The following is a 16176-nucleotide window of genomic DNA, read 5'->3' on the forward strand; positions in this document are numbered from 1 at the left end:
GGGAACCTCCATATGCCCTGGGTGTGGCCCTAAAAAGCAAAAAAACCCAACAACCTTTCTCAACAACCCCGAGGAGCTTCCATCTGTGCAGAAGGCTGAGTGACAGGAGGACGTGCTTCTCTTTCTCCCTCCCTTCCTTTTCTGCTGACACACTGGGTCTCATAGGTGCCAGGGCAGAAAACAGATTGCAGAGGTTATTCAAGAAGCCTAGGGCTGAGTTACATCCCTCCCCTTGGGTCCTAAGGAGCATCAGCACCAGTGCAGCTTTCTAGGTTGCAAACAGCACCAACAGCATGAGTGGTAGTTTCCTTCAGGGCGCCCCCACTTCTCAAGGACCAAACACAGCTTAGCAGAGGCCAAGGTTTCCTGAGAAGGTGAGTGGGTTAGACGGATGGAAATGCACAGGCAGGGACATGGATCATGGTGGTGCTGATAATTGGTCTGATGCGTAGAAACTGAGTGAGATCCATTTCTGGCCAGGAATGTAGAGAACAGCTGCTTCCTATTTTCTGAGTGGAGCCCCTGATGTAAAAGGCTTGAGGGGCTCCTGGCCAGAGGGACTTGGAGGGTTTGAGGGGCTTCTTTCCCTAAGGCAGTCAGATTGGCTTACACAGGTAACTAAGTAAACATAACCCCTTTCATGTAAATAAGCAGTTACAAAAAGTAAAATGCCTCATAAGAAGGGAAAAAACCCAATACCCAAATTGTGATTTCTTTAACAATTATCTAAATAATCTCTGAAGGATAGCTTTCAGATTCCTTTCCCAAATCCCAGCAAACTGTTTTTGTTATGAGCTGACTGTCCCCTAAAGCAGTAATGTCTCCCTCTATGGATATTTCCTGGAATAAAGCCCATAAAGTTATTATAATATACTTATATATATATTTTTTGCATTTTTCATTAGGAACCACTTATGGATCCTGACAAGTGGTTTTCTAGTTGCCTTTTTTTTTTTCTTTTTCTTTTTTTTAGGGCTGCACCTGCTATATATGGAAGTTCTCAGGCTAGGGGTCGAATTGGAGCTACAGCTGCTGGCCTACACCACAGCCAAAGGAACTTGGGATCTGAGCCATGTCTGTGACCTACGCCCAGCTCATGGCAATGCTGGATCCTCAACCCACTGAGAGAGGCTAGGGATCGAACCTGAATCGTCATAGATTCTTGTTGAGTTTGTTAACTGCTGAGCCGAGAAGGGAGCTTCCTCTAGTTGCCTTTTTTTTTTTTTTTTTTTTGGTCTTTTTGCCTTTTCTAGGACCACTCCCACGGCATATCGAGGTTCCCAGGCAAGGGGTCTAATCGGACCTGCAGCCACTGGCCTACACCACAGCCACAGCAATGCTGGATCCTTAACCCACTGAGCAAGGCCAGGGATAGGACCTGCAACCTCATGGTTCCTAGTCAGATTCGTTAACCACTGTGCCACAATAGGAACTCCTTTTTTGTTTGTTTATTTGTTTGTTTGTTTTCTAGTTGCTTTTAATAGATTCTCTGAAGATAGACTTTCCAAAGGCCAGGTGGTATTCTAGGTAAGCAACAAGGTGTTTAGACCCAGGTCCTGAAAATAGATAACCTTGACAGCGGACAAAGGTGTAAAATTTACAGTCCCAAGTTGGTATTTCCCTGTGGTGTTGAGTTCACACCAGGTTTTGGAGAGCAAGGAGAAGCTTTTCCTCTTCCTTTTTCTCTCCTCATTTCTTCCAGAAATGGCACGTCTTCCAGTGCAAAAGGACATAACTCTTAAAGTTATGCCAAATTCAAGTTAGACTCCAGTAGGACAGGGCTGAGGTGGGAAGGAATGAGTGTGTTCTGAACAGGCAAGTTTAAAACCAGTTTAGGTCAGGAAATGGGGAGGGGCAGAGGCCCTGGCACCTCTCTCCCAAGGTCTGCTTTGCCGCATGTCACTGACAAGGACTGTTGGGTTTCCTGCAGACCTCCTCCTACATGTGCCTTTTCATCTACTGACACCGAAGGAGGAGGCTGTGACTAGGCAGCCTGGATGAGCCTCACTGGGGAATGAAGGGGGGGAAAGACCCTCTTCCCATTTTCCCTGAGGGGAAAGGGGTCTCCTGGGGATGGGGCTGAGAAGCTTGGAATAAGTCAGCAGTGCATCAAGCAGGACTGGCTGCATTTCTCTCTCTCTCTTTTTTTTTTAAACTTCTGAATGAATCGTTTCTGTGGCTATTGGAGATGGAGGTGCTAAAGTAGATTTCTTTGATTCCTGGGCATTGAGGTTCAGGGAAGAATAGGCACCTTCATCGATCTGAAAGGCATGAGCAGCAGTCAGTTAAATCAGTGTCACAGCCTAGGCCCTCACCTTGGCTAGTGTGATCCAGCTCCACGTGATTTCACTACTTTGAGACTTTTGGCTTCAAAGAAGGGCTTTTACTAGCCATCGTCTCTGCTTGCTAACATCCTATTGAAGAATCACTAGAAAAGATAGATAATGGAATTCTCCAGTGGAATACCATGATACAGCAATAAGAACAAAAACCTTAAAGACATCAACAATATGGATGAATCTCAAAAAAAAAAAAAAAGTTTTGAATGAAAGAAGCCAAGCACATGTAAGGACATACTGTGTTTTTCACTTATGTAAGAGCATAATCAGACAAACTAATCTAGTACATTGGAAGTGAGGATAGCAGTTACTCTTTGCAGGGGAGTAACTGGATATCTTTTTTTAGCTGGAGAATGACATGTTTTATTTATTGATTTGGATGCTTTTTACATATATTTTTCAACTGAAGATTCATAGATTGTTAAAATATGATCTAAGCACTTTTCAGTATATATAGTTCAGTATACCTACTGAAAGGTCAGATGAGAAAATTCAGTAAAATTAATAGACTCTAAAGGAACTAAGACCTCAGACCCATTAGAATGGAAACTATTATTTGACAGGAAGAGCAGGGTCAGATTTCAGGCACAGGAAGGAGGATAATCTAGTGCCTTCCTTGCACTGGACATTGTGCTGGGTGCTTTACATTTGTTATGTCATTTAATTACTTGAACTTCTTTTTGAAGTGGGCAGCAAGCCCATTTTATAGATTAAAAAAGCTAAGCATCAGAGAGGTTAAGTTACTTGCTCAAGGTCATAGCCAAGATTCAAATAGGGTGGGAAAAATTTCGAAGTCAACATTCTTGCATGAGTTAGACTCTTGGGAGTGATTAACCAATAATTCTTTGATGCTGCAGTGAGGAACTTTGGCCTATACTTGATCTCACATTTGTGTCTTCAAGAATAACCCATTCTAAATGGAGATATTTCCTTGAGAAAAGGAGCTAATGAAACTGGCAGTACTTACCTTGTTAGGTGAGTTGTTGACATGGCTGTGACCTGGGGAAGCAGAAGAAGAGTTATCAGCCCATGAAAATGCAGAGCTGACTTGTGGCCTCAGAACGTGGTGTTCCTAAGCTGTTGTGACTTCTGGCTGAAGGAGGTGGCAGGTGGTGGCAGGGTGGGGTGTGGGGTGGCCCATGATCATTTAAGGAATTTCCTTCCCTCAGTCTGTGGTCCAGACCCCAGGACATTAGACCAAGGAGGGGTTGGCAGCTACAGGAGGCCTCTGTGGGCTTCTGAAGATTTCTTCCAGTTTACAAGGCCTGAGTGTTGCCCAAGAGTGTTTCTCAGCAACAGGCCCCAGGGTCAAGGAGGGGCATTAAGGCCCACAGCACCCCGAGCAGCAAAGGCAGGGAAAGTCTCACCAAAGGAGATGCCTGCGTCCGTAACAGAGGCAGGAGGGAAAGGAGCAAGGATGAAGAATGGCTCCTGTGAACATGTCCATGTCATGGCCTTCCTGGCTTGCCTGGTCTGGTGGGAGTGAGTGTTCTCCCGGGGCTGGGTCTCAGGGGAATCTTGCTTGGCAAGGAAGGGTGTGAAAACCCATGACAAATTAAGGTTGGGACACGGAGATCCCTTCTAAAAACTCAGAAGGGAGGGAGATATTGGGAATCAGGATTTTCGACTGGGGCAGGGCATGTGGTGAGTGAGCGGGTTTACTTACTTACTATGGTTGAAGTCTGGGGATTTGTGCTCTGTGATATCATGCCGGTCACTTGCCCTAAATAAATGTGAGACACTGTGACTGACATTTATTTGCACCTTGAATTAGGAAGGACACTGTCAGCGTGATTCCTTGGGGCTCCTCAACGCTCATTTACACTCGGTTGGTACTCTTGCCTCTGAGGACCTCCTTCAGTCTACAATCATCCCTTCTAGTGTTTACTCCTTTCCTGGTTACTGGCTGTTCACATTTAGGGCCTTTCACATCGACTGCTTCTGAGCCTATTTCTACCCTGACACCTTTCCTCTTTTGTCGGTAGATGGCTGGTTGTTTCTCAGTTTATTTATTGCTCAAGTGCCTTTGATTGTTTCTGCCTTTTCTTAGGTTCTCTTCCTGTCCTATCGCTCCCTCCTTCTGCTACTATTTTTGAGAGCAGACTACTCCCTTTCTGTGATCCTATTTTAATTTCTTCTTTACTTTTCCTTTTTGGATCTTGGCTTTACTCACTGGGGACAGAGGAACACAACTGGCTCTGCCCCCTCTAAACCAGAAGGGGATGGAAATAACCATGTCCAAGTGAGAGTGGGGCACAGGAAGCATGAAGACCAGGGAAGAAGAGGAATTAATGCCGAGAAGCAGGGCTTTAGGAAGAGTGAGAAGCAGGTCCAGGCTCAGAGACAGGGATGAAGTTTCCTTCCCTCTCCCAAGCATGGCAGTTAGGTTTAGAGAAACAAAACAAGAGGAAATGCATCATACCATTTGGTCTATATCACACACAGAATATACACCAAGGCTCCTATCAGAGCTACCCCAGCCAGGGCTCCAGTCACGATCCCGGCAACAGCACCACTTGAGAGGCCAGTTGCTGAATCATCTGTCATAGAAATAAAAGAGAAGAATGAATGAAGGTGGTATTATTTTACAAATGGAGATGCTTTGGGAAACAACTGGCAACATGAGGGTGTACCTACTTGCTCCTTCAAGGAATAAATTTTCTGTGGGAAGGTTGCTGAGAGGTGATTAAGCGACTATATTCTTGTGTTTTTTTTTCTCTCTCTCTCACTGTATTTTTAGGTTGATGTTCACTTGCTTAAATTTCCACCACGCATTTCTGCACTCAGATATTTTTGAAGTAAGAGGAGCTGATGGCTAGTTTTGTATAACTTCCCACCTTTTGATGGTTACATCTTTTTCTGGGTACTAAGTGTTGTAGCCATAAATATGTGCCTCTCAGGTGTCTTGTGGTGGGGACTTAAATGATGGAAGGGCCTCCGAGTTCACTACCCCTTTGCAGAGATACCACCTTTCGCATACGCATCCAGCAAGGATGTGAAATCAATCCCAATTCTTGAGAACTGAACTCCCTCCAAGGGTGATTTTAGCACCAGGACTCCCTGTCAGCTTTGCAGACACCCTCTTAAACTGCACTGCAATCTAAAACTTCCTTCCTTCTTGTTCTTCTTCACAGACATCAGATATGTATGCATCATGGTCTGAGGACCCTCCCAGGCTCCTCCCACTCCTGCCCCACTTTCCTTCACAGGCATTTCCCCCAGTTAATGTCTTGTATATCTAATCCCATCTTGGCTGCATCTCACAGAATGTAAACTGTCATATCAGACATGAAACTATGCACTCAACTCCTTTTTTCATCTCCCATATTTAGTCAGTAATATGTTCCTTTGGGTGTTTTGTATTATGCCTCTCTTCCCATCAATATATAATACCTTTTGCATCTGGTTATTCTTTTTTATTTCTGTTGCCCTCACTAATCAGCTCAAGTTTGAAGATTAATGCTGATGCTGGCTATTGTTATGAGTTACTATTATGTACCCTGCTCTGTGCTATACACTTTCCATATATCTCATTTAATTTATATAATAACCCTGCCAGATTGACATTATTTCCATTGTACAAGTGAAATACCTGAGGCTTTCAGTGGTGAAAAAACCTAGTAATAGCTAATAAGAGATGATTTAGAGTCAGGTAGTCCTTGACTCTAAGAGTACCTGATTTTATAGAGCCTCATGGTAATAGTAATAATAGTATCTAACATTTATGGAATAGTTCTTCTGTGTATGGCATTTTGCTAAGAGTTTTAATTGACTATTACTTTAATGTGTGAAATAATGCCTTGAAGCCGGTACTTTCATTTTGATTTTCTTTTGAGGTGTATGAGGCTCAGAGAAGTTAAGAATCTTGTGGAAAAAGTTTATAATTATACATGCTTACATTTAAAAAGAATTATATCAGATCAGGAGTTCCCGTCGTGGCATAGTAGTTAACGAATCCGACTAGGAACCATGAGGTTGCAGGTTTGATCCCTGCCCTTGCTCAGTGGGTTAACGATATGGCTCGGCTCCTGCGTTGCTGTGGCTCTGGCGTAGGCCAGCGGCTACAGCTCCGATTTGACCCCTAGCCTGGGAACCTCCATATGCCGCGGGAGCAGCCCAGGAAATGGCAAAAAGACAATAAATAAATAAATAAATAAAAAATAAAAATAGATAAAAAGAATTATATCAAATCAACAACCAAACTTTACAACTTAAGGAAATAGCTAGCAAAGGAAGAACAAACCAAACCATAAGCTAGCATAAAGAAGGAAATAATAACAATTAGAGTAGAAAGAAATAAAATAGAGAATAAGAAAATAATAGAGAAAATCAATAAAACCAGAAATTGTTTCTTCAATAGAGATTAACAAAATTGACAAAGTGTTAGTTAGATGGATCAAGGAAAAAAAAATGGAAGATTCAGATTACAAAAATCAGAAATGAGGGCATCCCTGTTGTGCCTCAGTGATTAACAAACCCAGCTAGTATCCATGCGTACTCGGGTTCAATCCCTGGCCTCACTCAGTGGGTTAAGGTTCTGGCTTTGCTGTGAGCTGTGGTGTAGGTCACAGATGTGGCTCGGATCTCACATTGCTGTGGTTGTGGTGTAGGTCCAATCTGACCCCTAGCCTGGGAACTTCCATATGCTGTGGGTGCAGCCCTAAAAAGACAAAAAGACAAATAAATAAATGAATAAATAAAAACTGAAAGAAAATGAGAACAATCTCATTAAAGAAAAGAATTAAAAAAAACAGAAATGAAAGTGAGACCATTACTACCAATTCTCAGGAAATACGAATTACAAGAGTATTATGAATAATTGTATGCCAATAAATTGCATAACTGGTGAAATGGACAAATTCTTAGAAACACAAAAGATACCAAGGCAGAATCATATAGACATGAAAAATATAAATAGAACTATAACTATGAAAGAGATTAAATCAGTTTAAGCATTGGGCAAAATTCAAAATATGTTCATTGTAAAACCCTCTAGGAATAGAATGAAACCACCTAAACAAACGGAGGCCATATTTTGAAACCTGAGTCTAACATCATTCTAAATTTGAGAAGTAAAGTTTTTCCACTAAGATCAAGACCAAGATAAGGATGCCTGCTTTTTATACTTCTATACAAAATAATATTAAAAGTAATAGGCAGGAGTTCCTGTCACGGCACAGTGGAAACAAATCCGACTAGGAACCATGAGGTTGCGGGTTTGATCCCTGGCCTCACTCAGTGGGTTAAGGATCTGGAATTGCCATGAGCTGTGGCATAGGCTGGCAGCTGCAGCACTGATTTGATCCCTAGCCTGGGAACCTCCATATGCCTTGGGTGTAGCCCTAAAAAGCAAGTAAAAAAAAAAGGTGCAATTTTCACTTAAAATAAAAAATAAAAAAATGAAAAAATGCAGATATAAAAAATAAAAGTAATAGGCAGACCAATTAGGCAAAAAAAAAAAAAAAAAAGAAAAGAAAAAAGAAATAAATGACATTGAAACTGTAAATTAGGAAGTAAAATTAACTATTTCCAAATGAAATCCAGGTGATCCTTATATAGAAAACCATAAAAATCCGACAAAAAAACCCTATCAGGACCAATAAACAAACTTGGCAAAGCTGCAGGATACTAAGCCAACATATAAAAACAGCAGTATTTCTATACATGAAAAATGAACAAACAATATTAAAAGGAAATTTTAAAAATTCCATTTACAACAGGATCGATAGGAATAAATATTTAGGAACTAACTTTACAAGGTAGTTGACAGATTTGTACACAGAAAAACTAAAAAATAATTTTTAAAAAAGACATTGTGAAAGAAATTAAAGAAGACATAAATAAATGGAAATATGTCCTGTGTTTATGGACTGAAAGACTTAATATTGTTTAGATGACAATACTAAGGAGAGTGAGTGTATATATATATATAGGTAATGATTGCACAACAATATGACTGTACTAATGCCACTGAGATATAAACTTAAACGTTATTTAAAGGATAAATCTTTTTGTTTGTTTTTTTTAGGGCCACACACCCAGCATATGCAGGTTCCCAGGATAGGGGTCGAATTGGAGCTATAGCTGCCGGCCTACACCACAGCCGTAGCAACAGGGGATCCGAGCCACGTCTCCGACCTACACCACAACTCACGGCAACACCTGGATCCTTAACCCACTGAGCAAGGCCAGGGATCAAAACTGCCTCCTCATGGATGGTGGTCAGATTCGTTTCCACTGAGCCATGATGGGAACTCTGAAATGCTAAATCTCAAATTTTTTTCCATGTAAAAAAAGTGTAACATAGAAAAAATAATGTGCAAGGTCACAGATTAAATGCCAGATCCAGGATTAGAAACTAAGTATATTTGACTTAGAGACTGAGTTCTTACATTTTATCATTCTGCTTACTGTAATGGTCTCTTAAGTGATACTCTGTTTAGCACATCACTGGTAGAATCATCCAGGGTATGAGGCATGAGGCCAGGGGTCACTTACATTTCACATCCAGCCTGAGGGGGTCACTTTTGCTGGAATTGCCCAGGTGGGAGGCCTCGCACTGATAATGCCCAGCATCCTCCCTCCTGACGGGCTCTATGGTGAGGGTGCCGTTGTCCTGGGACAGCTCCATCCTCTCTGTGAGCAGTAGACTCTGGCCATTGAAGAACCAGGAGATGGCGACCCCGGTGTCATTTGTGAGGCATTTCAGGACCACGGTGTCCTCGTGTTCTGTGACGGTGGTGTTGTTGGCTTCGATGATGGGCTTTGCCACTGGGTCTGTGGAGAAACAGAGGAGGTGACTAAGTTCAACTAAATAAAGGCCTTATTATATGAAAAGCCCACAGCTAGCATCACAGGCAATGGTGAAACACTGAAATCTCTACCTCTATGATCAAGAAGAAGACAAGGATGTCCCTTTCACTACCACTCTTTAACAGAGTACAAAAGTTCAAGCCAGACAGGTAAGAAAAAGAAATAGAATGAATTTAAATTGGAATGGAAGGGAGTTCCCATTGTGGCACAGCAGAAACGATCTGATTAGTAACCTTGAGGTTGAGGGTTCAATCCTGGCCTCGCTAAGTGGGTTAAGGATCTGGCTTTGCTGTGAACTGTGGTGTAGGTTGTAGATGCAGCTCGGATCCTGCGTTGCTGTGGCTGTGGTGTAGGCGAGCAGCTGTAGCTTGGATTTGACCCCTAGCCTGGGAACTTCCATATGCCGTGGATGTGGCCCTAAAAAGCAATAATAAATAAATAAATAAATAAATAAATTGGAATGGAAGAAGTACTATTACTTCTGTTGGCAGATGGCATTACCTTACATGTAGAAAACCCTAAAGATTGCACCAAAATAACCTGTTAGAACTAATGAATGATTCAGCAAAGATGCAGGATACAAAAACAACATATAACAATCAGTTGTGTTTTATACACTAACCATGAACTATACAAAAAAAGAAATTAAGAAAAAATTCTCTTTACAAAAACATCAAATGGAGTTCTCGTCGTGGCTCAGTGGTTAACGAATCTGACTAGGAACCATAAGGTTGCAGGTACGATCCCTGACCTTGCTCAGTGGGTTAAGAATCCAGTGTTGCCATGAGCTGTGGTGTAGGTTGTGGATGCGGCTCTGATCCTGCGTTGCTGAGGCTATGGTATAGGCTGGCGGCTACACCTCCGATTCAACCCCTAGCCTGGGGACCTCAATGTGCCACGGGAGCGGCCCAAGAAATGGCAAAAAGAACAACAACAACAGAAAAATCAAATAACATAAGCTACTTAGGAATAAACATATCTGATGAGGCCATAGACTTGTCCACGAAAGTCTAAATGTTGCAGGGATATTAAAGAGGTCGCAAAAAATGGAAAGACATCCCATGTTTGTGGATGGGAAGACATAAGTGGTTAAGATGAAAATACCACCGAAAGCGATCCATACGTTCAATGCAATCCCTGTCAAAATTCCATTGTCTTTTTCCCTTTTCTATTTATTGGAGAATATCTGATGTCAGCGACTCTCCCTCTCTTCCTCACGTTTTCTCATCACACATGCCAAAATGCATGTGCTTCTTGTTCATTGGTATATCTGATCACTAGGGAAATGAAATTGAAACCACAAGGAGATACCCACCTTACACTCATTAGGAGGGCTATCATAATAAAGAGAGAGAACAGCAAATGTTGGCAAGGATGTGGAAAAACTGGAACTTTTGTGCATTGCCGGTGGGAATGTAAAAGGGTACAACCACTGTGGAAAATGGTATGGCAGTGTGTCAAAGGACGGAACAAAGACTTACTATTTGATCCAGCAATTCCACTTCTGAAGTATTAGCGATTATTTCTACTCAAGATAATTGAAAGCAGGGATTTTTTTTTTTTTTTGGTCTTTTTAGGGCCACAGCCGTGGCCTATGGAAGCTCCTAGGCTAGGGGTCAAATCTGAGCTATAGCTGCCAGCTTACACCACAGCCACAGCAATGCGGAATCCAAGCCGCTTCTGCGACCGACACCACAGCTCACGGCAAAGCCAGATCCTTAACCCACTGAGCGAGGCCAGGGATTGAACCAGCATCCTTATAGGATGCTAGTCTGGTTCTTTACTGCTGAGCCACAAGGGGAACTCAGAAAGCTAGAATTTGAACGGGTATCTGTCCACCCATGTGCATAGGAACATTATGCATATTATCCAAAATGTGGCAACAAACAAAAGTTCAACTAATGAGTGATAAACAAAATGTGATATATATGTGTGTATATCCATACATATGGGGACACACACACACACACACACACACACACACACGGGAACATATGTAATTCAGGCCTAAGAAGAAATGACATTGTGGAGTTCCCTGATGGACTAGTGATTAGGGATCTGGCATTGTCACTGCTGTGGCTTGGGTCACTGTTGTGGCGTGGGTTCCAACCCTGGCCCAGGAGCTTTCCCATGCCACAGATGTAGCAAAAGAAATGCCATTCTGCTATAGCCTATACGAGAGATGGAACCTTGAAGACATTATGCTTGGTGAAACAAGCCAGACACCAAAGGAAAGGTATTGTATGATTCCACTTGAAAGAAGGACCTAGAATCGTCAGATTCAAAGAGACGGAAAGCGGAAGGATGATTGCCAGGGGTTCAGACTGGGGAGAGGGGAGTATAGGTAAAGGGTACAGAGTTTGGTACGGTTAACATGAACGTTCTGGATGGACAGAGGTGATGACTGCACGACAACATGAGTGTACTTAATGCCACTGAGCTGTAGTCTTAAAACACAGTTAACATGGTGAATCTTACGTATATTTTACCCACCTAAAAATGGTGGAGATTACCACTGTGAGAAAAGGAAGACTCTTGCGCAAGCTCGCAGAGTAATTGCCAGACCCAGGATTAGAAACCAAGTGTATGTGAGGTAGAGACTGAGCTCTTAACCGTTTTGCCATTCTGTTTACCTAGTGGTCTCTTGACTGATAACTCTGCCTGCTGTGGCCTCTATCCGTTTTGCACATCATTGGTCGAATCATCCAGGGTATGTGGCGTGAGGCCAGGGGTCACTTACATTTCACATCCAGCCTGAGGGGGTCACTTTTGCTGGAATTGCCCAGGTGGGAGGCCTCGCACTGATAATGCCCAGCATCCTCCCTCCTGACGGGCTCTATGGTGAGGGTGCCGTTGTCCTGGGACAGCTCCATCCTCTCTGTGAGCAGTAGACTCTGGCCATTGAAGAACCAGGAGATGGCGACCCCGGTGTCATTTGTGAGGCATTTCAGGACCACGGTGTCCTCGTGTTCTGTGACGGTGGTGCTGTTGGCTTCGACGATGGGCTTTGCCACTGGGTCTGCGGAGAAACAGAGGAGGTGACTTGGCGGCGAGTGTGTCTGGGGCCGGGGGCCACGCTCCTTCCTCAGAGACCTCAGCCATTCCTGGGGCCCAGTGACCTCTGTAAAGGCGACTCAGAGGATGGCCCTGACCCTGTGAACAAGGTCTTGGGTCTCTCCTCATGGAGGAAGTGTAAGGAGAGGGCAGCACCTCCTCTCGGACCTCCAGGTCCCCCGGGATGAGCCCTGACCAGTCCCCTCGACATCTCTGTGGTGTCTTGTCAGCCCCTGTGTCCAGCATCCTCCTCACCAGGTGGAATTCTTTTCCCACGTGGTTTCACTGGCCCTTTGTGGAACTCTCTTTGGCCCTGGAAGTTCAGGTCCTATTCCTTTTAGGGATTTGAATATGTGAACTTCTCGGTATGTTGGGGAAAGAATGCTTGCCAGCCCCGTGCATCTCTGGGGCTCAGGGAACTTTGCATAAAGTAGGGAAGGCATTTTCCTTTTTGTTAAATACCTTATTAGGGAATGAGACTGGCTCGTCCCTGTCTTCCTGACCTTAGAAATGGAAGAGATTTCATTTCCAAGTCTTTCTCACTCTACAGGGAGATTTTCTTCCTGGACTTTGTGTTGAATATCACAGCCAAGGAGATCACTAGGGTCATGGTTACTGGTTTATCAGAATACTGGCATTCTTAGAAATTGATGGAAACCCCTGCAACTAAACAAAGCCCTTAGTATATGAAAAGCCCACTGCTAACATTACAGGCAATGGCGAAACACCGAAAGCTTTACCTCTGTGATCAGGAAGAGGACAAGGATGACACTTTCGCTGTGCTATTCAACACAGTGCAGAAGTCCAAGCCAGACAGGCAAGAAAAAGAAACAGAATGCATTTCCATTGGAATGGAAGAAGTACTATTACTTCTGTTGGCAGATGGCATGACCTCACGGGTAGAAAACCCCAAAGACCGCACCAAAATAACCTGTTGGAACTAATGAATGAATTTGGCAAAGCTGCAGGATACAAAATCAACGTATGATAATCAGTTGTGTGTTTTATGCACTAACCAGGAACTATCCAAAAGGGAAATTGGGAAAGCGGTTCCTTTGCAACAGCTTTGAGAAGAATAAGATACTTAGGAATAAACTCATCCGATGAGGCAGCAGACCTGTCCATGAAAGTCTACCGAATGTTGCTAGGATATTAAAGAGGACACACACACAAAATGGAAGGACATCCCGTGTTTGGGGATGGGAAGATATGAGTTGTTAGGATGACAGTACCACCCAAAGAGATCCGCAGGTTCAATGCAATGCCTACCAAGACCCCGATGATTTTTTTTTTTTTCTGAAATAGAAACATCCATCCTCAAATTCATATGGAATTTTAAGAGACCCGGAGAACTGAAAGAATCTGGCAAAAAAGAAGAACAAGGAGTTCCCTGGTGGCTCAGTGGGTTGAGGATATGGCATTGCCATTGCTGTAGCTCAGGTTTCTGCTGTGGTGCCGGTTTGATCCCTGGCTCAGGAGATCTGCATGCTGTGGAAATGGCCCGAAAATAAAATTTAAAAAAGAGCTACTTGAAGGACTCGCTCTTCCTCTTTTGAATGTTTGCTACATAACCTTAAAACAAAGGCAGTGTGATGATAGCATAAAGACAGTCATATAGACCAATGTAATAGAAAGTCTAGAAATAAATTCTGGATACATGCTCAGATAGTTCGCAAAGGTGCCAGTACCATTCAGTGGGGTAAGGATGGTCTTTTCAACAACTGATACCGAGGAGACTGGATAGCCAGCAAAGAATGAAGTTGAGCCCTTACCTAATATTATGCACAAGAAATTAACTCACAATGGATCAAAGACCTAAATGTGAGAGCTGAAACTACAAAACAGAAGAAACATAGGGTGAAAGCGTCACGATGTTGGGCTTGGCAGTGATTTCTTGGGTAGGAAACCAAAAGCACCCTTGACAAATTAAAAAAATAAGATAATCTGTACTTCATCAAAATTGAAAACTCTTGTGTACCGAAGCACACTATCAACAGAGAGGAAAGACCACTCACAGAATAGGAGAAAATATTTGCACAACATAAATCTGTTAAGGAATTAATTCCCAGGATGTATAAAGAACTATTACAACCCAACAGAAACAATAGCAACAAAAACCCCTCAATCTAAAAATAGGCCAAGTGGGAGTTCCTATTGTGGCGCGGTGGATACGAGTCTGACCAGTGTCCCTGAGGATGCGGGTTCAATCCCTGGCCTCGCTCAGGGGGTCGGGATCCAGTGTTGCTGTGGCCGTGGTGTAGGCCAGCAGCTGTAGCTCCGATTCGACCCCTAACAGGGAACTTCCATATACCGCAGGTGTGGCCCTAAAAAGAAAAATAAAGAGGCAGAGTGGGAGTTCCCTTGTGCCTCAGCAGGTTAAGGTTCTGGTGTTGTCTCTGTGAGATGTGGTGGGTTCGATCCCTGGCCTGGCTCAGTGGGTTAAGGATCCCACATTGCTGTAAGCTGTGGTGTAGGTTGCAGATGCAGCTTGGATCCAGTGTTGACTTGGTTGTGGTGTAGGCCGCCACGGCAGCTCCAATTCAGCCTCCGGCCCGAGAACTGCCGTATGATGCAGGTACACCGTAAAAGGAAAAAAAAAAAAAAAAAAAACCCCCAGAAAAACGACCGAATAGACATCTCCAAAGAATATACGCAAATGGCCAATAAGCACATACTAAGATGCATGTGCTTCTTGTTCATTGGTATATCTGATCACTAGGGAAATGAAATTGAAACCACAAGGAGATACCCACCTTACACTCATTAGGAGGGCTATCATAATAAAAAGAGAGAACAGCAAATGTTGGCAAGGATGTGGAAAAACTGGAACTTTTGTGCATTGCCGGTGGGAATGTAAAAGGGTACAACCACTGTGGAAAATGGTATGGCAGTGTGTCAAAGGACGGAACAAAGACTTACTATTTGATCCAGCAATTCCACTTCTGAAGTATTAGCGATTATTTCTACTCAAGATAATTGAAAGCAGGGATTTTTTTTTTTTTTGGTCTTTTTAGGGCCACAGCCGTGGCCTATGGAAGCTCCTAGGCTAGGGGTCAAATCTGAGCTATAGCTGCCAGCTTACACCACAGCCACAGCAATGCGGAATCCAAGCCGCTTCTGCGACCGACACCACAGCTCACGGCAAAGCCAGATCCTTAACCCACTGAGCGAGGCCAGGGATTGAACCAGCATCCTTATAGGATGCTAGTCTGGTTCTTTACTGCTGAGCCACAAGGGGAACTCAGAAAGCTAGAATTTGAACGGGTATCTGTCCACCCATGTGCATAGGAACATTATGCATATTATCCAAAATGTGGCAACAAACAAAAGTTCAACTAACGAGTGATAAACAAAATGTGATATATATGTGTGTATATCCATACATATGGGGACACACACACACACACACACGGGAACATATGTAATTCAGGCCTAAGAAGAAATGACATTGTGGAGTTCCCTGATGGACTAGTGATTAGGGATCTGGCATTGTCACTGCTGTGGCTTGGGTCACTGTTGTGGCGTGGGTTCCAACCCTGGCCCAGGAGCTTTCCCATGCCACAGATGTAGCAAAAGAAATGCCATTCTGCTATAGCCTATACGAGAGATGGAACCTTGAAGACATTATGCTTGGTGAAACAAGCCAGACACCAAAGGAAAGGTATTGTATGATTCCACTTGAAAGAAGGACCTAGAATCGTCAGATTCAAAGAGACGGAAAGCGGAAGGATGATTGCCAGGGGTTCAGACTGGGGAGAGGGGAGTATAGGTAAAGGGTACAGAGTTTGGTACGGTTAACATGAACGTTCTGGATGGACAGAGGTGATGACTGCACGACAACATGAGTGTACTTAATGCCACTGAGCTGTAGTCTTAAAACACAGTTAACATGGTGAATCTTACGTATATTTTACCCACCTAAAAACGGTGGAGATTACCACTGTGAGAAAAGGAAGACTCTTGCGCAAGC

At 43.4% G+C, this 16176-nt stretch overlaps 2 protein-coding genes across 4 annotated transcripts in view; one reads left to right on the plus strand and one right to left on the minus strand.

The window, feature by feature from the left end:
• CD177 (CD177 molecule) overlaps positions 1-16176 on the plus strand; it is a 203451-nt gene that overhangs the window by 47830 nt on the left and 139445 nt on the right. The gene's annotated exons all lie outside the window — the stretch shown is intronic.
• The window catches only part of LOC102158679 (cell adhesion molecule CEACAM5), a 36870-nt gene continuing 22836 nt past the window's right edge, over positions 2143-16176 (minus strand). Inside the window, exons 8-10 of the mRNA XM_084961014.1 lie at positions 11893-12171; positions 8838-9116; positions 2143-4879 (exon numbers count right to left, since the gene is read on the minus strand). Of these exons, the coding sequence (XP_084817140.1) occupies positions 4770-4879; positions 8838-9116; positions 11893-12171 (668 nt within the window). The 3' untranslated portion in view covers positions 2143-4769. The remainder of the gene's footprint in view (positions 4880-8837; positions 9117-11892; positions 12172-16176) is intronic.

The sequence above is a fragment of the Sus scrofa genome, chromosome 6 (assembly GCF_054392235.1).
Source record: "Sus scrofa isolate SSC_HxYL_T2T_F1_AM1 chromosome 6, Sscrofa_HxYL_maternal_Yorkshire_Landrace_v2.0, whole genome shotgun sequence".
In the NCBI taxonomy this organism is placed as follows: domain Eukaryota; kingdom Metazoa; phylum Chordata; class Mammalia; order Artiodactyla; family Suidae; genus Sus; species Sus scrofa.